The following is a 26310-nucleotide window of genomic DNA, read 5'->3' as shown; positions in this document are numbered from 1 at the left end:
CTCCACGGTGGACCCACCCCTAGGAGCTGTGTGACTGTATTAGTCTGCTAAGGGCTGCTGTACAAAGCACCACAGACTGGGTGGCTGAAACAACAGAAGTTTCTTGTCGCACAGTTCTGGAGGCTAGAAGTCCAAGATCACGGTGTCAGCAGGGTTAATGCCTTCTGAGGGCTGCGAGGGAGGGTCTGTCGTGTCTCCCCTGGCTTCTGGTGGTCTCCTGGCAATCGCTGGCATTCCTCGCTTGTAGATGCGTCACCCTGGTCTCTGCCTTTAGGTTTGAATGTGTGCATGTCTCTGCACAAATTTTTCCTTTTTTTGAGGACGGCAATCCTATTGGATTAGGACCCACCCTAAAGACCTCATTTACATTTGATTATCTCTGTAAAGACTTCCAAATAAGGTGATTCTGAGGTACTGGGGTTTGGGACTTCAACATGACCATGACAGTGACCTTGGGTGAATCAGATATCAGCTCTGAACCTCAGTTTCCTTATGTGTAATATGGGGTTGGTAATAATCCCTCCATCGCAGAGTTTCTGTTTAGAAACACAGCCCCCAGATCATAGTCGGTGCTCAGGAAAACAGCCACTGTTATTTCTTGTGTCCTTCCTAGGATGAGATCCGCCAAGGGACTGCTAGTCAGGCTGTACCTGAATCTGATGCCTGAGGGAAGGGCGGGGCCTGGCGCCGTGGGGAGCCAGCCCTGGGGAGATGTTGCGGTAGTTTGTTGGCCTTTCCCCGAGGCATTTCGTACCTGAGGGTAGGATCCCTGCCCTGCTCAGGTCCAGGCTCCCAGGCAGTGCGTGGACTTGGCTTTTGCATCTCTGGGTGAGGCATTTGGAGGTCCAACTTCCAGGCTTGCCCCTGTGTTGTCCAGCTCAGGGTTTCTCAGTCTCAACACTGTTGGTATTTGTGGCCAGAAAATTCTTTCTTGGGGGGCTGTCCTATACACCGTAGGGCGCTTAGCAGCGTCCCTGGCCTTTACCCACTAGAAGCAGGTAGTACCCCCTCCCTAGTTATGACGACCAGTAACGTCTTGGACATTGCCAAGTCTTTCTGGGGTCAAGACCACAGCCCTGGTCTAGCTGGCTGCCTTAGGAAGGGCCAGGATGCTTCTGCACCTCCCTGTACAATCAGAATCCCACACAGACCAGTCTGCAAGTAGGGATCTGAACAGCACTGGGGACAGAATACCTCCAGCACGGAGGACCCACTCCATGTCCTGAGCAAACTGTCCTTCCTGATCCTGCGGCTGCAAGCCTGGCTCCCTGGGGTCATCTCAAGGTGACTGGCGCTGGCCTAGGCACGGTGGCCAGGGCTTGGCTGTAAACAGGCAGCAGGAAGCCCAGAGCAGGGGTGGGCTCGCAGAGGCCGGGCCAGGAGTAGGTGTGGACACAGTGCTGACAGGCCCAACTTATCAGGACTATAAGCCCAGGCTGCAGGCGAGCGGGTCGTGGGCCTTTATCAGCCGTTAGAGTGACAGAGTTTGCAACAATTCTGCTGGCCGCAGGTGCTGACAGCCAGGAGCCCGGCCCAGCGCGGCGCAGCTCAGCCTCGGGTTCCCACTACAGGGCAGAAGGTGCACATTGCAGGGACAGGACAGGAGAGGAGAGGACGGCAAGGATAAAGAGAGATGAGCAGAGGACTTGCTTTGTTTCCTGCTTTTCTTGTCTTCAAAGACTTCAACTTGTGTGTACAGTTTCAAAGCTGATGCCTGCTTACTAAAACAAGTTACATTAGTTTAAAAGGGGTGGGACGTGTTGGGGCGCATTAGACAGAGGCCGGAGGAGATGAGTGAGAGAAGGGTGGGGAAGATGCCCCAGGACAAAATCCGAACCTCTTCCCCCACCCCGCCGCCTCCCTGATCTGTCCTGCAAAGCTGGGCTCTGCCCACTTCCTCCTCCCGTGAGTGAGATGCTTCCCTTTGGCGTGTAGAACTGGTCAGAGCCTGTGGGACGTGCTCAGTAAATGTTAACTAGTTCTTGGCGATTTCGGACGCGTGCAGCAGTAAGGGGCAGCGAGCAGTAGCTGGAAGCGAGACCATAGTTCCCTGACCAGGAGTCCTAACCACTAGACCACAGAGGCCAGCAGCTAGGGCCTAAATCCCCAGTTCTTGCCTGCCTTGTCAAGGAAGAATTCAGGCAAGGAGGCAGAAGGTAAAGAGAAAGGTAAAAAGTTTATTGGGAAAGCAAAGTACATGCGGAAAGACGCACGGGCAAACTCAGAGAGAGAGTTTGCGCCTTTGGGAAGTTTAAATCCTTTATAAGGGGGTTGTTTTCTGGGCTAAGCCAGGGCATTTCTCTCTCCTCATGTGGCCTCAGGGCTTTTCCAGGTGGGCTTGAGACAGGCTGGGACCTGGGACCTGGGGCCGTTCTGTTGCAGAGCTTGCACCTGGGCAAACGTCTCCTTGAGCAACAAAATACAGAGAAACTATAAGGGACTAAAAATAACTGCATGCATGCATAGTTGGGGCAAATTATGGACAACAAGATACAAAAAGACCAAAAAAAAAAAAAAAATAACCCAACTGCCACTTCTGAAGAGCTGGGAGCAAAAATCAGGTGTCAGGAGCAAAAGCAGGGCACTGCGCATGCTCCCTGCACACACCACCACCAAAGGGGCGGGCAAAACACCCAAACCACCTCTCCAGCCCGACCCCTGGACACACCCCTACCCTCATGCCGTATAAGGAAGCAGCTGGCCCCCACCTCAGGGAGTGAGCAAGGGAAATTGTTACTCGTTTTTTTCTCCTCCCTGCTGCAGCAGGGGCCTCAATAAAGCCTTGCCTGAATTTCTTGTCTGGCCTCTTATCAATTTCTGTTGATTGGGGAAGGCCAAGAATTCTGATTGGTATCAGGCTAGTTTGAGCTTCCTCACAACATGGCAGGCAGTCTCGGGGCTGTCGGACTCCTTACACAGCCGCTCAGGCCTCCAGTGCAAGTGTTCTGCTGGGCAAGCAAAGCAGAAACTCCTTCAACATTTTATGACCCAGCCTGAGAAGTCACAGAGCTTTACTTCTGCCATAGTCACAAGCCTGTCCAGGTTCAAGAGGAGGGAACATGGACCCACTTTTCAATGGGAGGAAAGCATGGAGGGTGGAGGATCATGTGGCCCTCTTTTGAGATTCAATCTAGTAAGGGGAGGCACTGAAATCTGAATGCTGGCAGGCTGGCTCCTGGACCCTAAACTCTGCCTTGCTGTACTGTGTTGTCCCATTAAAGGCTAAGTCCGCCAGAGACCTAAGGCATAAACCTAAGGACGCGGGAGCCCAGACCAAAGACGCTTTGCAAATACAAGATGCCCGTGTCCTTTCTTGGGGCTGCTGCAACAAAGTATCACAAACTGGGTGGCTTAAAACAACAGAAATTCATGCTATCACAGTTCTAGAAACTGGAAGGCAGAGGTCAAGGTGTCGGCAGGGCCACGCTCTCTCCAAAGGCTCGAGGCTCTTCCAGCTTCTGGTGTTTGCAGGAAATCGTTGGTGTTCCTTGGTTTGTAGACACATGGCTCCAGTCTCTGCCTCTGATTTTACATGGCTTTCTCCCTGCATGTCTGTCTGTATCTGTGTCTCTCCTCTTCTTATGCGGACACCAGTCACGTTGGATTTAGGGCCCATTCTAGTCCATTACGATCTCATCTTAACTAATTACATTTGCAAAGATGCTATTTCCAAATAAGGTCACATTCTGAGGTTCTGGGTGGAATGAATTTTAGGGGACACTGTTCAGCCCAGTGCAATGCCCCTTTCTGATTTTCCTGTCATACCCTGGCTGTCTTCCCGGTCTCTCTCATTGCTCTGCGCAGCCTTTTAAATGCGGGAGCATGGCTCCAGGTCCCGGCCACGCCCAGGAGGATGCAGCTAGCCCGCATGGGGATGGCCACCTTCCCTGGGGAGTAGCATCGGGAGAAGAGCCAGCCAGGGCGACATCAGTGCCCTGCCAGCGCCTCCCCTACTTCCCACAGTGGGGCTGTCACAGGGCCTGCTTCCCGCACACCCAGCCCTGCTCCTGCGTCTGACCCTGCCCAGCACAGGGTGTCCTCTCCCGGAACGGCTCTATTAATATCCCTCATGTGGACGTTCCGGGACGGCCATTCATGAGCTCGTCCTCACGTGTGGGCCCCCCCAACACCATTCATGAGTGTGACCCTCCAGGCTGGGCTGTCTCCCTCCTCCTCTCCTGCTCTCTCCGTTCTCTGCTCCTTCCCTCCCTCCCCTGATCTGTTTCCAGAGCGTCTGCAGGATCTAAGCCACCGTGTGCTTATTCTTGACAATGAGGCCACCGAGTTAGAGGCACTGTGTTCACATCTTATGCTGAATGAACAGTGTCTGCCTGTGTACGTGCCCCGCGCAGCCCTTCCCAGGGGCTTCAGTGTGAAAGGCGCCCCCTGCAGGTGTGCGAGCAGCAGTGGGAAGCCACTCTTGGCCCCGTGTGCAAGGTCTGCTCTTTCACAGGTGTCCGTGAGGATCCCTGATCCCATTCTCCTGACCCTCGTGAAGAGGCCGTGAACTGCTGGAGGGCCGGCCGCTGGCTGGCATCGAGATCCATGAACAGGCTCTTAGCCTCTAACTCAGTGAATCTCATTCTTGGGCGTTTATCTTGAGTAAAATATCTAAGACCGTGGCTCTCAGTAAGGTGCAGTTTTGCCCCCAGAGGACATCTGGCAACGGCTGGAGACATTTTTGGCTGTGACAATTTGGGTAAGTGGGCAGAGACCGGGGTTGCTGCTAAGTACTCTACCACACGTGGACAGTCCCCCAACCCCAACAAAGGATTATCTGGCCCCAAATGTCTATAGAACTGAGGTTGAGGAACCCTAATCTAAAAGGACAAAAAGCCTACTTAGTTAAAGACTCTTATAGCAGCATTATTGAAACTAACAAAAAAAATCTACACGCTATCAAATTAGAAAATAGTTCATTATATTCCGAATATTAAACTCAGAGAACTATAGAACAGCCAGTTAAAAAGATAACTATGACAGCTCTTTGGAAACACAGAGAAGTAAATTAAAATTATACATGAATATTATATGTAATTATATATATGAATTCCTCAAACAATTGAATGAGCATTACTGTGTGACTCACCGATTCCACTCCTAGGTATATAACTGAGAGAGGCGAAAACGTATGTCCACAAAGAAACTTGTACATGGAGGTTCATGGCAGTATTATTCATAATAGCCTAAGGGGGAGGCAACTCAAATGTTCATCTGTGGACGAATGAATGAACAAAATAAACAAAACGTGATATGTCCACACGATGGAACATTATTTGACTACAAAAAGGAGTGAAGTACTGATATATAATGCTACAACGTGGATGAACTTTGAAAACATTACGCTAAGTGAAAGAAACCTACCACAAGGGGTCACAGAGCTTATGATTCCATTCATATGAAATATTCAGAATAGGCAAATCTATGGAGACAGAAAGATTAGTGGTTGTTTAGGGCTAGAGGTGATGACGGGGCGTAGGGGATAATGGCTAAAGGGCCTGGGGTTTCTCTGAGGTGATGAAAAAGTTCTAAAATTGTCTGTGATGATGGTTGCATATGTCTGCGAATATACTTAAAGCTGTTGAATGATACACTTTAAATGGGTGAATCGTATGGCATGTGAATTACATTCAAATAAAGTTGTTTAAAAAATACAGACACACATGGATTAAAAGATGTAAATGCAAAAAGAAAAGTAAACATATATATGCATCATTCAGTCGTCACGTGTTTGGCGAGGCCCCTTCCATGTGTCCAGCCCTGCACCAGCCATTCCTTGTGCACCTGACTCATATCTTGTGCAGCTCCCACCCCAGCGGGGGAATCAGACAAGCCATGGATAAGGAATTATGCTCCTGTGTGAGGAGCCTGTCCATAGAGGTCCATACCGGTCTCTGGGAGGAACAGGGTGGGAGGAAGCAAAGCTAAAGGAAGGTGAGGGGTGGGGTGTGAATGGCAGGGTCAAAGCCAGGGTCATGGTGAACATGACACCAAGCTGAGCTGTCCAAGTCATTGTGAAGGGCCCGGGGACTCAGGGCCTGTCTGTCAGTCAGTTCAAGGGAGCAGCTTGTGCTGCAGAGAAGAAAAGTGGAAAGTGAGATGGGCCAAACTGTGGAGGGACTCAGGAGACTGGGTAGGAGGTCTGGGTAAAGATGAGCAGAGAGCTGGGGGCAATAAGACCAATAGTGGGCAGTGGGGCATGGAGGGTTGTAAAGGGTTGAATGGTGGCCTCCAGAAAGGTATGTCTGTGTCCCAGCCCCTGGAACCTGCAAATGTGACCTTACTTGGGAAAAGGGTCTTGAGATGAGATCATTCTGGATATGGGGTAGGCTCTCAGGCCAATGACAGGTGTCCTTATAAAAGAAAAAGAGAAGGTGATTTGAGACTCAGAGACCCAGAGGGGAGAAGGTGATGTGAAGCCAGAGGCAGAGATTGGAGGGATGTCGCCACAAGCCAAGGAATGAACGCCTGGAGCCGCCAGAAGCTGGAAGAGGCCGGGAAGGATCCTCCCCTAGAAACTTCAGAGGGAGCGAGACCCAGCCAACACCTTGCGCTTGGACTTCTGGTTTCTAAGAATGGTGAGAGAATCGATTTCTGTTGTTTCAAGCTGAGGAATTGGTGGTACCTTATTTTGGCAGCCCTGGGAAACTCATGCTGCAGTGAACATGAGGGAAGGCGTTTTCTCTCATCACCATCAAGTCATCCTCAAAGCTAGAGATTGGGTCTTGTTCACAGTGGAAGGTCCACCATCGAGGGTACAGCCAGGGGCCAGCTGAAACTGTTGCCACTCCAGTTATTTTAACAGCAAGAATTTAACATATAAAAATGTTAATTAGGCATGAAAACCTGAAAAATTAAGAGAACACTGGGTGTCAAGGAGGGAGACAAGAAGAAGCTGTGCCCCTGGACCGGAGTAACGAAGGGTTGAAATGATTAAAACTAGAAGTTGGGAGGAGGGGCCCCATGGGGCTGGGACCCAGACCCCTGAGGAGGATGGAAAAGAAGCAGAAGAGGTCCTTGGGGCCGGCTCTTTGGAACAGGCAGGGCCACACTGAGTGTGAAATCATGAGTCAGAGAGCATCCCTCTTTGGCCTTAAACACCCCATTGGCCCCATCTTACTCGGAATAAATTTAGCCTAAGTCCTAACCAGAAGGCTCTGCTCTGTCCAGCCCTCACCACCTCTCTGAGCTCATTTCCTGTCTCTCTTTTCTCACCCACTCCACTCCCTAATGCTGGCCTCTTTGTCATTCGTGGACATTCCAACACACTGTAAGGCTGCCCGACCCACTCTTCCTGTAAATATCATTGGGGCACCCTCTTCACCTCCTTTAAGTCTTTGCTCCAATATCACCTCCCTGATGAGTTCTTCCTGAGCTTCCTGCTAACAACTCAACAACCCCTAACACAGCCGTCCCTCTTCTCTGCTTTATTTTCCTCCTTAGACTTATCACCTTCTAATATACTAAATATTTCAGTTATTTAGTTTTTTTAAAATTTATTTATTTTTATTTTTGGCTGCACGCAGGTTTTCTCTAGTTGTGGCCAGTGGGGGCTACTCTTCATTGTGGTGCATGGGCTTCTCATTGCAGTGGCTTCTCTTGTTGTGGAGCACGGGCTCTAGGCGCATGGGCTCAGTAGTTGTGGCTCGCGGGCCCTAGAGTGCAGGCTCAGTAGTTGTGGCGCCCGGGCTTAGTTGCTCTGCAGCATGTGGGATCTTCCCGGACCAGGGCTCAAACCTGTGTCCCCTGCATTGGCAGGAGGATTTTTAACCACTGTGCCACCAGGGAGGTCCATAGTTATTTGGTTGTTTTGGTCTATCTCCTTCTATTAGAACATAAGCTTCCAGGACTTCTCTGGTGGTCCAGTTGTTAAGACTCCACGCTTCCAGAGCAGGGGGCATGGGTTCAATCCCTGGTCTGGGAATTAAGATCCTACATGCTGCTTGGAGCGGCCAAAACAAAACAAAACAAACAAACAAAAACTCCCCCAAACCCCATCATCTTCCCAAAGACAAGGCTTTTGTCTGTTTTGTCCATTGCTGTATCCTCCACACCCAGAAGAAAGCAGACATTCCATGAATGTTTGTTGAATGAATGAGTGAGTGAGAACTGTGCCCAGTTTAAACGCAGCTGCTATAAAAAGAGAGCGAGTGGCTTCTCACCTCTGAATGGCCCGGCTGCCTGGCCTGCCCTTCCCGCCCTTGTCAGGAAGCCGTCTGCTGGGCTTGCTCTGTCCTGGACAGAACTTGAGACTGGCCCGTCACTCCTGACCTGCGGCAATCTAGTGCCTCCAAGCCCCCACCAGCCCCGTCCAGCAGGAAGAGAGTGAGGTTTCCTGGGAGGTGTTGGCCAGAGCCTGCCAGCCCAGGGAGGAGAGCTTGGTACAAAGTATGTGTGTCACCCGTCACCCTCCGAGCCTTCAGGTCCTAGAAACCTTGTGGGAGATGGTGGCTGAGAGCAGGTGACAGGCCAAAGGGCTGCCTTAAAATAAGTTCCTCGCAGGACCTTGTGACTGTCCTGGCTTCTTCTGCCCCATTTTCGGGCCTGGGGTGTCTTCCTCCCCGTCACACAGAGGACTCAGCTGAACCAGCCCTGACCTGGACGGGCTGTGAGACTTGTCTGAAGAGCAGGTACAGCAGCTGTAACCAGGAGGAATAAGCACCCAAGGTCAAAAACATTATGTGATGATGATGGCGATGAAGATAAAGGGTATCCGTGAGGGTGGTAGCAGAAAGCAGCCGACTTAGAATAATTCCAGGAGGTTTAATAAAGGGGGCTCTTGGGACTTCCCTGGCAGTCCAGTGGTTAAGACTCCACACTTCCAATGCAGGGGGCGTGGGTTCCATCCCTGGTCGGGAATCTAAGATCTCATATGCCCCGTGCCGTGGCCAAATAAAAAAAAAAAGGAGGGGGCAGTGTATGAAGGTGTGGACACAGAGTATAAAGGCCTGCACACAAGCACTATTTACAATAGCCAAGACATGGAAGCAAACTAAGTGTCCATCCACAGAGGAATGGATAAAGAAGAGGTGGTACATATATACAATGGAATATTAGCCATACAAAAGAATGAAATAATGCCATGTGCAGCAACATGGATGGACCCAGAGATGATCATACTAAGTGAAGTAAGTCAGAAACAGAAAGACAAATACCATATGATATCCTTTATATGTGGAATCTAAAATATGAAACAAATGAATTTATTTACAAAACAGAAATAGACTCACAGACATGGAAAAGAAATTTATGGTTACCAAAGGGGAGGGGGAGAGGGATAAATTAGGAGTTGGGGATGAACATACACACACTACTATATATTAAATGGATAACCAACAAGGACCTACTGTATAGCACAGGGAACTCTACTCAATATCTTGTAATAAACTATAATGGAAAAGAATCTATCTATATAAAACTGAATCACTTTGCTATACACCTGAAACTAACACAACATTGTAAATCAACTCTATTTCAATAAAAATTTTTTTAAAATAGTAAATTAAAAAAAAAAAAAGGCCTGCACACAGAGGAACCACGGAGAATAGCGTCCAGGGGAAGCAGCAGTGTCTGGACCACCCCACCTAAGCTGGAAGCAGCCTGAGACCGAGAGGGGGGGAGGGGGAGGGGGGTGCCAACCCTAAGAGACGGGGCAGCTGGAGCTGGCAGACAACATACCATGGCCTCCCTCTCTAGTCTTACTCCCTGGGATATTTTGTTGCCTCCACCACCGGGTGGATCCAACACGAAGCCAGAGGGCATGTAGGCCAGTCCATAAAAGTCGGCCTCCTGGGGCACTGAGCAGAGTGAAGGATGCCGGGAAGCTCCACAGGGGCACAGTGAAGATTTCCAGCACAAAAGGCAGCTATAGTTTATCAGGAAAATGTAGCCATCAAATAGATGAACTCAGTTAATACCTCTAAAGTATACTGGCAAGCTTACCAGTGAGCGCCTGCATTCACACCCCTACACACATCCTCTCCTACGTACGTAAGGTCTACAAAGGACGCACATACAACCACACGTGACCCACTTCTTCAACATTATTAGGAGACAGAGAACTCAACAAACTGAAACTTACCTGTAAGCCCCAAACACCAAATTCCAGCAGAGCTACTTTGCCCTTGTAAATCTGTGGTTGGGGACAGCGGAGGAGGGAGGCTTAAAAGATTCAGTAAAAAGAGGAGGACAGGAAGGGGGAGGACAGCAGAGCTCATGGACAAAGTGTAGACAGAGTTGTTCCTAGAAGGAGTAAGTCCAGCTATGTGTCCAAATACTGATCCTGGGTCTGGGACCTTGTGGTTCACGGCATCAACTACAGGGAAGGGGCTTGAAAGTGAGTAGGTCAAAGGTGGCAGCTTTGGGCTTCCCTGGTGGCGCAGTGGTTGAGAGTCCGCCTGCCGATGCAGGGGACACGGATTCGTGCCCCGGTCCAGGAAGATCCCACATGCCGCGGAGCCGCTGGGCCCATGAGCCGTGGCCACTAAGCCTGTGCGTCCGGAGCCTGTGGTCCACAACAAGAGAGGCCACAACAGTGAGAGGCCCGCGTACAGTAAAAAAAAAAAAAAAAGGTGGCAGCTTCGATAAAGCAGTGTTTTTGGGAGAGAATCCCATTAACAGACATGGTGGCTTATCTCCAAGATGCTCGCCATCAATTCCTGCCCTTCCTATAGATGCATGCCTCTCTCCCATTGTATTAGTTTGCTGGGGCTGCTGTAACAAAGTATCACAGATCAGGGGGCTTAAGCAACAGAAGTTCATTGTTTCACAGTTCTGGAGGCTGGAAGTCCAGAATCAAAGTGTTGGCAGGGTGGGTTCCCTCTGAGGTCTGTGAGGAAAGGGTCTGCTCCAGACTCTTCTTGGCTTGTATATAGGTGGCTGCAACTCTTCACCTCCTCTTCCCTCTACACGTCTCTGTGTTCAAATTTCCCCTTTTTATAAGGACACCTGTCATATTGGATTAGGGTCCCCGTGAATGATTTCATTTTAACTTGATTTTCTCTGTAAAGACCCTATTCCCAAATAGGATCACATTCTGAAGTACTGGAGATTAAATTCTGAGGCGACACAGTTCAATTCATAACCCCCACTGGGAGGTGGAATCCATTTCTCCTTACATCTGAGGGGGTCTGTGACTGTTTTAACCAATAGAAAATGATGGAGGACACACCATCCAGGCCTAGCTTATCAGAAGACTGGCAGCTTCCACCTTGGGACCACTTGCTGTGGGGAAAACCACTACTGCTGGGAAAGCTCAAGGTGGCCACACGGGGAGGGAGATGGACTCGGCTGGCCTCCTTATTCCAGCCGCTCCAGCTCAGCTAACAGCAGTGAATGAAGTCTTCAGACCACTCATCTCAGCCATCATCTTTTTTTGTTGTTGTTGTTCCTGCTGCACGGCAGGCGGAATTTTAGTTCCCTGACTAGGGACTGGGGATCGAACCCGCGCCCCCTGCCGTGGAAGCACGGAGTCTTAACCACTGGACCGCCAGGGAATTCCTGTCGCCTCAGCCATCATCTGAGGATAACCCTTTGAGGCACCTCAAGTGAGAGCAGGGAAGCGGAGCCTCATCAACCCCTAGGACCAGGAGACACAATAAAATGATGGTTATTTTAAGCCCCTATATTCTGTGTGGGGGGGGCGTTGTTATGCAGCAAAAGGTAACAAAACGATAGAGAAATGGCCCTTGGAGACGCGGCAGTGACTAGAGGGAAGTAAGGGGGTGTTAGGGTTGAACTGTGTCCCCTCAAAATTCGTATTTTGAAGTCCTAACCCCAAGTACCTCAGAATGTGACTGCATTTGGAGATAGGGTCTTTAAAGGGGTGATTAAACTAAAATGAGGTCACTCAGGTGGGACTAATCGAATAGGACTGGTATCCTTATAAGAAGAGGAAATTAGGACACAGACATGCACAGGCAAAGACCATGTGAAGATGCAGGGAGAAGACGGCCATCTACAAGCCAAAGAGGGAGGACCTCAAAAGTAACCCACCCTGAATGTAACTTGATGCAGCCACTATGGAGAACAGTATGGGGGTTCCTTAAAAAACTAAAAATAGAACTACCATATGACCCAGCAATCCCACTACTGGGCATATACCCTGAGAAAACTATAATTCAAAAAGAGTCACGTGGGCTTCCCTGGTGGCGCAGTGGTTGAGAGTCTACCTGCCAATGCAGGGGACACGAGTTCGTGTCCCGGTCCGGGAAGATCCCACATGCCGCGGAGTGGCTGGGCCCGTGAGCCATGGCCGCTGAACTTGCGCGTCCGGAGCCTGTGCTCCGCAACGGGAGGGGCCACAACAGTGAGAGGCCCGCATACCGCACAAATAAAAAAAAAAGAGTCATGTACCACAATGTTCATTGCAGCACTATTTACAATAGCCAGGACATGGAAGCAACCTAAGTGTCCATCGATGAATGAATAGATAAAGAAGATGTGGCACATATATACAGTGGAATATTAGCCATAAAAAGAAAGGAAATTGAGCTATTTGTAGTGAGATGGATGGACTTAGAATCTATCATACAGAGTGAAGTAAGTCTGAAAGAGAAAAACAAATACAGTATGCTAACACATATATATGGAATCTTAAAAAAAAAAAAAGGTTCTGAAGAATCTAGGGGCAGGACAGGAATAAAGACACAGATGTAGAGAATGGACTTGAGGACACAGGGAGGGGGAAGGATAAGCTGGGATGAAGTGAGAGAGTGGCATGGACGTATATACACTACCAAATGTAAAATAGATAGCTAGTGGGAAGCAGCCGCATAGCACAGGGAGATCAGCTCGGTGCTTTGTGACCACCTAGAGGGGTGGGATAGGGAGGGTGGGAGGGAGACGCAAGAGGGAGGGGATATGGGGATATATGTATACGCATAGCTGATTCACTTTGTTATACGGCAGCAACTAACACAACAATGTAAAGTAATTATACTCCAATAAAAATGTTAAAAAAAAAAAAAAAAGAAAGAAACTCACCCTGCAGACACCGTGATCTCAGGCTTCCAGCCTCCAGAACTGAGAGAAAATAAGTTTCTGTTGTTTGAGCCACTGAGTCTATGGTACAAACATACCTCATTTTACTGTGCTTCAGATACTGTGTTTTATATAAATTGAAGGTTTGTGGCAAACCTGTGTTGAGCAAGTCTATTGGAGCCATTTTTTCAACAGTGTTTGCTCACTTTGTGTTTCTGTGTCACTTTTTGGTAATTCTCACAATATTTCAAACTTTTTTCATTACCCTGTTATTTGTTACGGTGATATCTGATCAGTGATCTTTGATGTTACTACTCCAAGTAGATTATGACTTGCTGAAGACTCAGATGATGGTTAGCATTTTTTTTAGTAATAAAGTATTTTTTAATTAAAGTATGTACATTTTAAAAGACATAATGCTATTGAACACTTAATAGGTGATGGTATAGTGTAAACGTAACTTTTATACGCACTGGAACACCAAAAAATCTGTGTGACTTGTTTTATTGCAATATTCGCTTTATTGCTGTGGTCTGGAACTGAACCCACAATATCTCCCAGGTCTTCCTGTACTCTGTTATGGCAGCCTGAGCAAACTAATACAGAGGGGAAATTAAGGATCTTATAGAAACTAAAGAGAAACAAGATGAGCCAACCCCTGTTCCTTCCCCCATCCCGCTACCAACATCCATTTAAAAACTGCACAATACTGACATAAAGTGTGTTTTTGAACTAAGAATCTGTCCACATAATACCCAGGAATATGAAAAATTAATCTTGCTTTATACAGACTTTAAAACCCTGCAATAAAATACAAAAACTAAGAAGAAAAATGGACACAAAACAGGATGAAATGCAGTGAAAGTTGCTTGAATTCAGGAAAGACATTGAATATAAAGACAAAATCATATTAGAAATGAAGAATAAATAACAAGATGCCCAGAAGCAGATAGATTCAAATGAATATTTTAAAAACACATTGAAGAAAGGAGAGAGAGAGAGAATGAAACAAAAAAGTAAAAAGGGAAAAAGTGGTTGAAATTGAGATGGGCAAAGAAAGTCTAACATAGAGATAATTGTAGCTCCTGAAAGTAAAAACAAAACAATGCACCATGATTAATATTTAAAACCATAATGCGAGAAAATCTTCCTGAAATAAAAGAAAACTTAGATTTCCAAAAAACTGAGAATTGACCTGAAACCATCAACTCCAAGACAGTTACTGATAAAATTATTAGAAAAAATCATCAGGTCACTCAGGCTAAAATAATACACTGAATTATTTATGAGGGTAATAAATTAGGCTATGATCAGACATCCCAAGAGCAACGTACAAAGCAAGGCAACAGCAGACAGAGCGACATTTTCAAGAGACTCAAGGAAATAAAGTGTGAGTCAAGAACCTTCTGTCTAGTCAAGTTGTCCTTCAAGTATAAAGGGTATTGAAGAACAGTTTTGAAATCAACGAATATAGTTAACAGGTGCCCTTTTGGAGAAATCTGCTAGACAGTTAACTTGATCCAACCAAGAGGTAATTGGGAAAACCTAGGTTGAAAAGCTGATGGTGAGCATTTAATATATTTATATGCAGAGCAAAAACTAGAACAAAGTTTGGGATATGGGTGGAAGAATAGTACCAATCAATAGAGAGGAAGTTTAATATATCAAAAGACACTATTTGTACATTTCAACGCACATTAATATGAAAACCTAGATGAATAGATAAATTATTAGGGAAATGTGGTTTTCCAAGATTAACTGCGACTGAGATAAAATGAAATTTTAAATAGACTTATTTCTATAGAAGAGGCAGAAAAACTTTTCTACAAACTACCCCTGCAAAAAACCCAAAACACCAAAAAAACAAAACAGAAAACAAACAAAAAACCAGTCCCATATTGTTTCATGGGAGAAATCCTACCACAACTTTAGAGTCAAGATAGTCCCAAGGCTCCATTCATTGTTTCAGAACACAGAAAATTAAAGGAAATTTTCCATTGTTTTTACTGATATAATTCATATCCAAAAATTTAACCATACATTTAGAATGTTCATAAGGATGTGCAACCATCATGACTAGTTCCAGAACATTCTCATCACCCTGGAAAGAAACTCTGCTCCCATTAACAACTATTCCCTGTTCACCCTCTTCTTCCAGTCTCTGGCAACCACTAATCTCCTTCTGTCTCCATGGATTTGCCTATTCTGAACATTTCATATAAATAGAATTACATAATATGCGGTCTCTTGTGTCTGCCTCTTTCATTTAGCATGATATTTTCAAGGTTCATTTATGTTGTAGCAAGTATCAGTACTTTATTCTTTTATGAGTAGATAATATTCCTGTATGGCTATGCTATGTTTTGTTTATCCATTCATCTGTTGACGGACATATGAATTGTTTCCACTTTTTAGCTATGATAAAACTGCCAGCCGCCTAGCACAGGGAGATCAACTCGGTGCTTTGTGACCGCCTAGAAGGGTGGGATAGGGCGGGTGGGAGGGAGATGCAAGAGGGAGGAGATATGGGGATATATGTATATGTATAGCTGATTCACTTTGTTATAAAGCAGAAATTAACACACCATTGTAAAGCAATTATACTCCAATAAAGATGTTAAAATTTTTTTTTCTTTGGTAGATGTTACCTAAAAAAAAAAAAAAGCTGCTATAAACATTTGTATACAAGTTTTTGTATGGACATATTTTCATTTTTCCAGGGTATATGATTAGGAGTAGAATTACTGGGTCATGTGGTAACTCTATGTTAAATTTTTTGGAGAGCCACCATAGTGTTTTCCAAAGGAGCTTCATCATTTTCCATTCCCATTAGCCACGTAAGAGGGCTCTAATTTCTGCACATCGTTGTCAACCCTTTTTATTTTTCTTTTTAAAAAATTATAGGGCTTCCCTGGTGGTGCAGTGGTTAAGAATCCGCCTGCCAATGCAGGGGATACGGGTTTGAGCCCTGGTCCGGGAAGATCTCACATGCTGCGGAGCAGCTAAGCCCGTGTGCCACAACTACTGAGCCTGAGCTCTAGAGTCCACGAGCCACAACTACTGAGCCCGCATGCCACAACTACTGAAGCCTGTGTACCTAGAGCCCGTGCTCCACAACAAGAGAAGCCACCGCAATGAGAAGCCTGTGCACCACAACGAAGAGTAGCCTCTGCTTGGCGCAACTAGAGAAAAGCCCGCACACAGCAGCAAAGACCCAATGCAGCCCAAAATAAATAAATAAATAATTTAATTAAAAAAAATTATAGCCATCTTAGTGCATAAAGTGGTATCTCACTGTGGTTTTGATTTGCATAATATGTATATTGTCTTTGGGGAAATATCTATTCAAAATCCTTTGCCCATTAAAAGAAAATTGGGTTATTTGTGTTTTTATTGTTTTTTTAATTTTTTCTTTTTTAAAAAATTTATTTATTTTATTTATTTATTTTTGGCTGCATTGGGTCTTTGTTGCTGCACATGGCTTTCTCTAGTTGCGGTGAGCAGGAGCTACTCTTCATTGCAGTGCACGGGCTTCTCATTGCAGTGGCTTCTCTTGTTGCCGAGCACGGGCTCTAGGCGCCCTGGCTTCAGTAGTTGTAGCATGCAGGCTCAGTAGTTGTGGCACACAGGCTTAGTTACTCCGCGGCATGTGGAATCTTCCCAGACCAGGGATTGAACCCGTGTCCCCTGCATTGGCAGATGGATTCTTAACCAGTGCACCACCAGGGAAGCCCTGTGTTTTTATTGTTGAATTGTAAGAGTTCTTTATATATTCTGGACATTTAAATATACGATTCACAAATATTTTCACATTTTCTTGATAGTGTCCTTTGATGCATGAAATTTTAAAATTTTGATGAAGTCTAACTTATCTACTTTTTCTTCAGTTGCCTGTGTGTTAGGTGTTATATTTTACCTAACCTGGGAGAGAGAAAATAAATGTGGCAAAATATTAAATACTGGTTTTATCTGAGTAAGGGGTATGTGGGACTTCTCTGAATTATTCTTGGAACTTTTTTTTAATATATTTTTTATACAGCAGGTTCTTATTAGTTATCCATTTTTTACATATTAGTGTATATATGTCAATCCCAATCTTTCTTATAAGTTGGAAATTAGCTCAAAATAAAAAGCAGCTGGCCTTAGAAAGCCTTCAGTACACTGGGAGTGTAGATGTCATGTGGTGTGATGTGTTTGTGGTATAGACAGGTCCATGCATTCCTATAGCCCCCCTGAATGGCAGATACAGGCCTTTTGCCCATCTCACAGTTGAATCACTGCCTTCCCGTGTGACCCTGGGTAGGGACCTTTATCTTTCCGGGCCTCTGTTTTCCCATCTGTAAAATGAGGAGAGGGGCCAGAGGCTACATTTTCCAGGGCAAGGGTGGAGATGCACTGGGGAGAGGAGGAAGAAGAGAGCTGGGGGGCAGTGATGGCCAGAGATTCCTTTCAGCAGCAGCAGCTCCTGTTTTTCGGGGGCTGACCTGACCCAGGGTGGGTTTTTTTTTTAAATAAGTTTATTTATTTATTTTTGGCTGTGTTGGGTCTTCACTGCTGCGCGCCGGCTTTCTCTAGTTGGGGCGAGTGGGGGCTACTCTTTGTTGCAGTACGCGGGCATCTCATTGCTGTGGCTTCTCTTGTCGCGTCACAGGCTCTAGGTGCATGGGTTTCAGTAGTTGTGGCGCACGGGCTCAGTAGTTGTGGCTCGAGGACTCTAGAGCGCAGGCTCAGTAGTTGTGGTGCAAGGGCTTTGTTGCTCCGCGGCATGTGGGATCTTCCCGGACCAGGGCTGGAACCCGTGTCCCCTGCATTGGCAGGCAGATTCTTAACCACTGCCCCACCAGGGAAGTCCCCCTGGGGTGGGTTTAAGGGAGGGATGAACTTAAACTGCATCCTATTCTTTATTCCGCTCCTACCCAAACATTTCCTTTGCCCAGTGGGAGTGGAACCCTGTCCCAGGCAAGAAGGTGATGGTGAACTAAGTGTGCGGGAAAAGCAAACTCCACCCTGATCTGATGCTGAGCAGAAAGTTCTGAGAAGACATTAAGCTGTTTGACTACAGAAGTTTTCGAGAATGCTCGCTTGCAAAAGGAGCCCCTCAGGACCAAGGGCCAAACATATGCCACACGCAGTTAGTTTAATAAATGTTTGGTGGTGAAGATGTCAAGTCCTAATGTGAAAGATCTCTAGGGAGAGATTCCACAGTCTTTCTGGCAAGGACAGGATGGAGGCTCCAAGTGCCCTTATCTAAGATTGAGCTGCGGGAAGCACAGGGCGCAGAGATTAGAAAACAACCAGCAGGACTTCCCTCGTGGCACAGTGTTTAAGAATCCATCTACCAGTGCAGGGGTCACGGGTTCGATCCCTGGTCTGGGAAGATCTCACATGCTGCGGAGCAACTAAGCCCGTGCGCCACAACTACTGAGCCTGTGCACTAGAGCCCGCGAGCCACAACTACCGAAGTCCGCGTGCCTAGAGCCCATGCTCTGCGACAAGAGAAGCCACCGTAATAAGAAGCCTGAGCACCGCAACGAAGAATAACCCCCGCCCTCCACAACTAGAGGAAGGCCGCGCGCAGTAACAAAGACCCAACACAGCCAAAAATAAATAAATTTATGTAAAAAAAAAAAGAAAGAAACAACCAGCAGAGCAGACAGAATTTCTTAGAGCTGGTACCTGCGTGGCGCTCTCCCAAGCGCTGTATGCGGGTTAATCCCTTTGATCCTCACACAGGACCGTATTGTTCCCATTTTACAGAAGGGGAAGCAGCGGCACAGAGAGGTTCGTGACTTGCTCGAGGTGGCACAGCGGTATCTCTTAGAGCCGAGGGTAGGTTGGTGCTAAACCTCACGCATCCCTCAGCCCCACCTCCGCAGGCTGGGTGCGGAGGATGAGGCCCCCGTGGGATGCGGCTTCCACAGAGCCGGAAGCTCAGTGACCAGACAGGACTCGCATCAGGGGCTGGGGTCGTGAGCCTGTGCTCTTTCCTCTGATACAGGGGGAGGGATGGGGTGGGGGGAGCCTGCGGAACGATGATGACCACGAGTAGGGGAGGTGCGTTGCAGCTGCCGCGGCCCCGTAATTAGCCGCTGGGGCTGGGGTTCGGCGCCACTGGGCACGACCCTCTTGACCCTCTGAGCCAAGGGCCGCGCTGTCCCCGCCCCGGGGGGCCGCGAGGTGGCCAAACGTGGGATGTCAGCGCCTTTGAGGGCGAGCTGCGGGGGACCCTCGCAGTGAAGGCAGGCACCGGGTACCCAAGGGCCGCCAGGTGGAACGGGGTGCGGGCGCTAATGAAATTTGGGGAATGCCCCGCTCACTCTGATTCCCACCTCCAGCACCTGCGGACAGAAGAACCCCGTGCAAGGGAGAAGCGCGCAAGCCCCACCCTCCACTCCCCGTCTAGTGCTGCCAGGCTGAGCACGTAAGAATATAGGACGCCCAGTTAAACCTGAATTTCAGACAACTAGGGACTAACCTTTTAGTGTATGTGAGCCCCAGTCTACTGGGCTGAGCTGCGCCAGCAGGGATTCCGCTTGTGGGAGAGTCCCGGAGTTGGCATCTGGCCTCAGGTAGATACTCATTAATGCTCTCTCTCCCGTCCAGTCTAGATAGGAGACGTTGAATTAGGGAGTCCCAGGCGTGGGGACAGACTCTCCCAGCTGGGCACAGGACACAAGCCTGTCCATGGTCAGCTCCTCCCTCTGAGGTCAGCTGCTTTCCCCCAGTCAGCCAGGGTGGGCCAGGGAGCATCCCTCCAGGGGCTCCCCGACATGGCTGTTCCCCCTGGAGCCCAAACCAGTCCTTTAGTTGGTGACCCACTCAAACCAGACAGGCTGAGTGAAGCCAATGCCCCCATCCCCCCCTTTGAGGTTAAGAGCGGCATCCCGGGAGGACACTGAATGCAGACCCCGTGTCTCTACTGGATTAGCAGGGTCAGAGAGCAATCTCACACCCATTTCCAGGCTCCTGGCTCTGAGCTGAGGTAGTCCTTTGTCTCTTCTCCTGCAGGAAGGAGGCGAGATTCCTGGATCAGGAGGACCTTGGGAGGGAACCGCCTCAGGAGGCAGAGGGACCACTTTCCCATGGTGTCTCTGGCTCAGCATCACAGGCTGCACAGATGTCTGCTGGTGGGTGGGAGGTCAACATGTGTCCTTAGCCCTGCTTCTTAAGGAGCCCTCTTCAGCCTGCTGAAGGGGGAGGTCTGTCTGCTCATTTAGACTGTAAGCAACTTGAAGCCAGGCTTTGGACCTTCTAATTCCTCCATCTATCCCCACTGTGCCAGGACAGAGCTCCTGTAGGATGTGTATTCTGAAGTGTACCTCTCATCCTTCCTCCTGCATCTCTCCCACCAGCTGATCCAGCTCTGACTTTCTAGGCTTTTGGAAAGTTATTGAACATGTTTTATGTTTTCTGTCTGACTATGGGGATAAACTCACATTACAAGAGGAGAGATTTAAATTAGACAGTGCTCAGCAGTTTTGTCTGCAAAGGCTCTAGACCTTGGGCTGTTACCAAGGGCTGAGATATTTTGTTCTCAAGATACATTTCTAAAAGAAAGGCATGCCGTTTCTTTCGGGGACTGTGTCGGTTAGGAATCTTTGAGACAGAAGTGATAGAAATCTAACTTAAATTGGTCTAGGCAAAAAAGGGGGGAATATTTATAAGTTCACATAACCAAAGAGGCCAAAGCAGACTGACTTCAAGCATTGCTGAGTCCAGGGGCCCCAATGATGTCACTAGGATGTCAGCTATGGGGACAAATAATGAGTACTATACTTTTTGGAAGTGGTGGAAGGGATAAGGTGACCCTTTCAGAATTCTTTTTTCCTTATGAGGTTGTAGCAATGTGAAGGAGAGAGGAAAGAAAAGAAAAAGAGAGAGAGAGAGAGAGACACTATTACCCTGCAACACATAAGCAACCCCTCCACTCTAGTCAGATGCTTTGAATATTGCTGGCGAGGCTGCACATGAGATGGGAAGAGTTAATAGCTCTTTTCTTTCAGGCTGCCAAACTCAGAGCTTCCTCTGTTAACCATCAGTCTAGAGATTCACTTCAAGAGCAGAGAAGATCCACACACTCAGACTGGTTTCTAAAGGACCCCGAGCACGCACACACACACACACGCGCGCGCCTATCACAGCTGTGAAGGATCTGATGTCCCTCTGCAGGTGGTTTCTGGCTTTTGGAGAAGGTCTAAGGGTCACAGAAGACGGAGGTATTACTGGGGGCTGGAAGCTGGCAAGCAGACCTAACCATGAACTAGGGGCAGTTGACTATAAGAACACTTTTGTGGCTGGGAGAATTCCTTGTCTAATTCCTTCTTTCTACACAGGGGAAACAGAGTGCCAGGGCAGAGAAAGGACTTGCATAAAGCCACTCAGTGAGACAGCAGTGGGCAGAGGTTGGCCACCAGCTGACTCCTGGGGCAGTGCTCCTTGCTTCCTCTTTGCTACCCCATAGCTGCCCAGGGCTGGGCTAGAGATGGGGTGAGAAGGGAAGCTGCAGTACAATTGCAGCTGGGCCATTCTACCTGACAGGCCCAATTGCCCCAAACATTTCCTTCCCTGCATCTTTCTTCTGCCAAGAGCCTAGGTGCTATAGACTGAATGTCTGTGTCCCCCACAAAATTCACATGTTGAAACCTAACCCCCAGTGTAATGGTGGAGCCCTCATGAATAGGATTAGTGCCCTTATAAATGAGACCCCAGGGAGCTCTCTCACCCCTTCTACCATGTGAGGTTACAGTGAAAAGAAAGCTTATGAATGAGGAAGGGGGCTCTCACCAGACACTGAATCTGCCAGCACCTTGATCTTATATTTCCCAGTTTCCAGAACTAAAAGAAATAAATTTTTGTTGTTTCATCCATCCAATCTACGGTAGTTATTCTATTACAGCAACCTGAATGGACTAAGACACTGGGGGTTGTAGTTGAGCAGTTAACCAGTCCCCCAGCTTTGCCCAGAACACTCCTCATCTTCCCTGTCATGGCTGATTCATTCTTATCCCTCAAAGCATTAGCCCAGAACCACCTTCTCCAGGAAGCTCTCTCCTCAACGGAGTGTTCCTGCCATGTTCCCAGAGCACCCAGGTCTCCGTGCTGGATCAGTCACCACGTCACCCTAGGGGCCTGTGACTGTGTCTGTTTCTCTCCCTACACTGTATGCTCCTCAAAGGTGGGATTTGTCTTGTCCACTCTGCATCCCCACCTCCCAGCAGAAAGCTTAATGTTTTTTTTTGTTTGTTTTTTTGCATAAGGAGTGTGCACATTTTTTTTTTTATAGAAGATGTTGGGGGTAGGAGTTTATTAATTAATTAATTAATTTTTGCTGTGTTGCATCTTCGTTTCTGTGCGAGGGCTTTCCCTAGTTGTGGCAAGCGGGGGCCACTCTACATCGCGGTGCGCAGGCCTCTCACTATCGCGGCCTCTCTTGTTGCGGAGCACAGGCTCCAGACGCGCAGGCTCAGTAGTTGTGGCTCACGGGCCTAGCTGCTCTGCGGCGTGTGGGATCCTCCCAGACCAGGGCTCGAACCTGTGTCCTCTGCATTAGCAGGCAGATTCTCAACCACTGCGCCACCAGGGAAGCCCAGAAAGCTTAGTTTTACCTGCACAGTCCCATTTCATCTCACAGCAACCCTATGAGGTGGACATGAAAAACCATGAGAGATGAAGCAACTTGCTTGAGTAGCAAAAGACTGAGGTGGGATTGAATCCAGGCAATTTGATCCCAGGGACTGGACTGCAGACCACCGTGAGCCCAGACCTTCAATGAAGACTTGCTGAGCGAAGTGAGGGTCTTCCTTCTTCCTTTGTAGCCAGCACGGCCAGCAGCCAGCACCCCCTACCTAGGGTCTGATGCTGGAGAGAACCAACACTGCCGCCACAGCCCCCTTTATGGGGGAGGGTCATTAAGTGCCAAGCACTGTGCTCAGGATTTTACATACGTTGTAGTAGTTTCCTATTGCTACTGAAACAAATTACCCTGAACCTAGGGGCTTCAAATAACACAAATTTATTTTCGTACAGTTCTGGAGATCTAAAGTCTAATATGTATTTCATTGGGTTAAAATCAAGGTGCTGGGGCTTCCCTGGTGGCGCAGTGGTTGAGAGTCCGCCTGCCGATGCAGGGGACACGGGTTCGTGACCCGGTCTGGGAGGATCCCACATGCCGCGGAGCGGCCGGGCCCATGAGCCATGGCCGCTGAGCCTGCGCGTCCGGAGCCTGTGCTCGGCAACGGGAGAGGCCACAACAGTGAGAGGCCCGCGTACATTAAAAAAAAAAAAAAAAAAAAAAGTTAAAAATCAATTTAGATGTAAAAAAGAAAAGAAAGCAGATTAATTTCTCTGAGCTCAGTTTTCTTATCTGAAAAGTGAAGAACTACAATAACAATTTTCTCACTCAATACCTGGAAGATGCTATTTTTCAGGCCAGGTTTGCTTAGAAGTCTCAGCTTCTGCCCTTTGCTGCCTCTTTCTCCACTTCCGTCATGACACATTTCCTTTCCTAAACCATGCTGCCCCCTCATCCTGCTGCTTCTCAGCACAAGTTATCTGGTAGGGGTGGTGACATCGGTCATGCACACTTTAGGGGGGATTTAATCTGCAGTGTCTCTTCCCAGGGCCATTTTTCTATGGAGGCCCTTTTGTAATCGCAGACAGGAGGCGCAGACCACCTGCGAATGGGAATGAGATCATGGCCGACCAGGTGAAGGAGGCCTTGTGGAAGGCACTCCTTCACACCCTTAGTGTCCCACCAAATAGATAACCGTCTTCCAGTCATCCTTGTTTTTTCCGTTATGTTGGCTTGGTGGGAGAGAGGAGGTGTTGGCACCTGCGGGAGCTGTGATAGAAGCATTCCTGAATGACTTCATCTCTGGGCCTTGCCTCTCAAAATTCCTGTCAAATCAGCTCTACACTTTAAGGGATGGAAGAAGGGTCAGCATTCCAGAAGTTCCTTGTCATACCCAGACTTTTAATCAGGTGACACTGGAGAATTAGCATCCTAGTGCAGGAGGTTGTGAGAGGGCGGAGAGGGGTCTCAGACGTCTCTTGCCCCTGCCCCACGCTTGTCTTTCTGGCAAGACCCACGTTGAGGAGAGCGAGTCCTCTTGCGTTGTTGGCTCAGAGCGATCAGAACCACGGACAGCGGTCAGAGCGCCCGGAAGACCCGCCGCCGAGCAAGGTGCGGAGAGTTACAGGCGGGGAGGGAAGACGCGCTGCGGCGCGGGGGTGGCGGCTGGGCCTGTGATTTCTCTGAGTCACCCCGTGCGCCCGGCAGTTGCGTCGGGCCTCTGATCGCTGGGGTTCCCTCTGCCCTCTCCAGGAATGCGGGGGGGAGGAACGAGAAAAGAGACACTCTAAGGCCCCGGGGTTTTTGCAGGAAAGGGGGAAGCGAGAGACAAAGGACCTATAGCGGTGTCTACCCAACCCCGCCAACTCCCCCCCGCCGCGCGCTCCCGTTGTCGGCCAGGCCCATTTCTATACAAGGCCTGCTCTCCCCGGCCTCCACCCCTCCTCGCGGAGAGGTGCATTCCCCCGCCCTGAGCTCAGCGGGCCGGGCCGGAACGCGCCGATAAATCAGAGATAACCCAGAGGGGCAGGGCCGGCCCGGCTCTCAGGACGGGGGATAAAAGGCCGCCGTTGCCCGAGGACCCAGCGGGTGAGACGTGAACCGGGACCCAGCGCAGCGGCAGCGGCGGCAACCTCTCTCCGCCCCTCCAACGACATGGACCCCCAGACGACGCTGCCCCGGGCGCTCATGCTCCTTCTGTTTTTGCACCTGTCGCTGCCACGCTGTCGTTCCTACCCGCTAGGTGGCCCCGGCCCGGCCTCGGAACTGCGCGGGATACAGGTGAGCGCTGCCGAACTGCGTAAACCCGGCTCGCCGGGAGGGCACCGACAGCAGCAATTAACGGGTCCCCACCTACCCCCACCCACCGTCCCAAGAGGTCCCCACCCTCCCCTGGGAATTAGTGATAAGAGAGTGAGAAAGCGGCGAGGCTGGGTGCGGGGACCCCCGTCCCCAAGGCGGTCGGTTTGCCTTGGCGCCATCGAGAGCGGCTGGGCCCAGGTGCGGGTTCCTGAGGCTCCGCCTCCCCCACCCATCGCAGGAACTGCTGGGCCGTCTACGAGGCAGGGTCTTGGAGCTGCAGGCCGAGCAGATGGACCTGGACCCCCTTCAGCAGGGCCACGGCCTCGCAGAAGCCTGGGAGACCCGGGCGGCCGCCCCCGCGGGGCTCCTCGGGCCCGGCAACAGCGTCCTCCAGGCCCTGCGGGGAATACGCAGCCCCAGGATGATGCGCGACTCCGGCTGCTTTGGGCGGAGGCTGGACCGGATCGGCTCCCTCAGCGGCCTGGGCTGCAATGGTGAGCACCCACCCCCATTCCCACCGCGTGCCGCCTTTCTGGGTTTGAAGTCTCGGGACCAAACTTTGAGCAAAGGACACCTGGATATCACTCTTTCTTGCCGTCAGTCCTCAGGGTCAAGGAGCGCCTTTCTGGAAATATTAAATTTTGACAACATTCATTACCATGCCTGTGAGTTCCCACCCACCTTCTAACCCCCTCCTGCCTCTCTTACCAAAAGGGGCAGAATCACCTTAGGATGTAACTCGGTCATCCCATGAATTACATCCGTGTAATTCGGTCAATTGCCTTGGCAGCCCCTTCTTGGCGCAGAAAGAGTATTAAACATTTTTCCTCCTGGTTTCCCCTGAACTGTCTAGAGCTGCAAGGGCGGAGGGCAGGATCACCAGGGGGACGGCAATCCCCAGTTTACAACGAGGAAAGCAAGGTCCAGGGAGGTAGAGTATTCCAAAGCCTCAGACATCCAGATGGACTGAAGGTGGCACATGGTGAGGGGGAGCTCAAGTCCTGCCTGCCTCCCGCCCAAATGTAATCATCACTCTCTCTCTTCCCCACACAGTGCTGAGGAGGTATTAAGAGAAGGTCCTGGCGGCATCCGATTCTCCCTCAACCCCCTGCTCCCCTTTGAAGCAACTCCTATTTATTTTTACTTATTTATTTATTTATTTGGTTGTTTTATATGAGATGGTTCTTATCTTTGAGCACAAATTTTCCATGATGAAATAAAGTCAATATTATAGCTTTTTCCTTTGAAATTGATTTGTCTCAGTGTTCTAAAAAATAATCCGTCATTGAAGAACAGTCAAACCCTGTGTTTTCTTGAAGATCCCAAAGATGTCCTAATGGTGGGGCGGGGACACAGCTTCAAGGGCTGGTCAAACAGTTGGGGGGGTGGGGGGTGGTGGCTGCTTTGCTTTAAGGGCTTTTCATGCTCTGAAAGGTCTCTAAATATCTCAAGCACTT

The 26310-nt window shown here is 48.9% G+C and overlaps 1 protein-coding gene across 1 annotated transcript; it reads left to right on the top strand.

The window, feature by feature from the left end:
• Positions 1-24654: 24654 nt before the first annotated feature.
• On the top strand, positions 24655-25688 carry NPPB (natriuretic peptide B). Its single transcript, XM_079942042.1, has 2 exons — positions 24655-24832; positions 25092-25688. The coding sequence occupies exons 1-2, from the start codon at positions 24707-24709 to the stop codon at positions 25539-25541; spliced, it is 576 nt and encodes a 191-aa protein (XP_079798168.1). The 5' UTR covers positions 24655-24706; the 3' UTR covers positions 25542-25688.
• The last annotated feature ends 622 nt before the right edge of the window (positions 25689-26310 follow it).

This window comes from Stenella coeruleoalba, assembly GCF_951394435.1.
Source record: "Stenella coeruleoalba genome assembly, chromosome: 1".
In the NCBI taxonomy this organism is placed as follows: Eukaryota; Metazoa; Chordata; class Mammalia; order Artiodactyla; family Delphinidae; genus Stenella; species Stenella coeruleoalba.
Note: the sequence above shows the minus strand (reverse complement) of the source record. Positions and strands in the feature narration are given on the sequence as shown.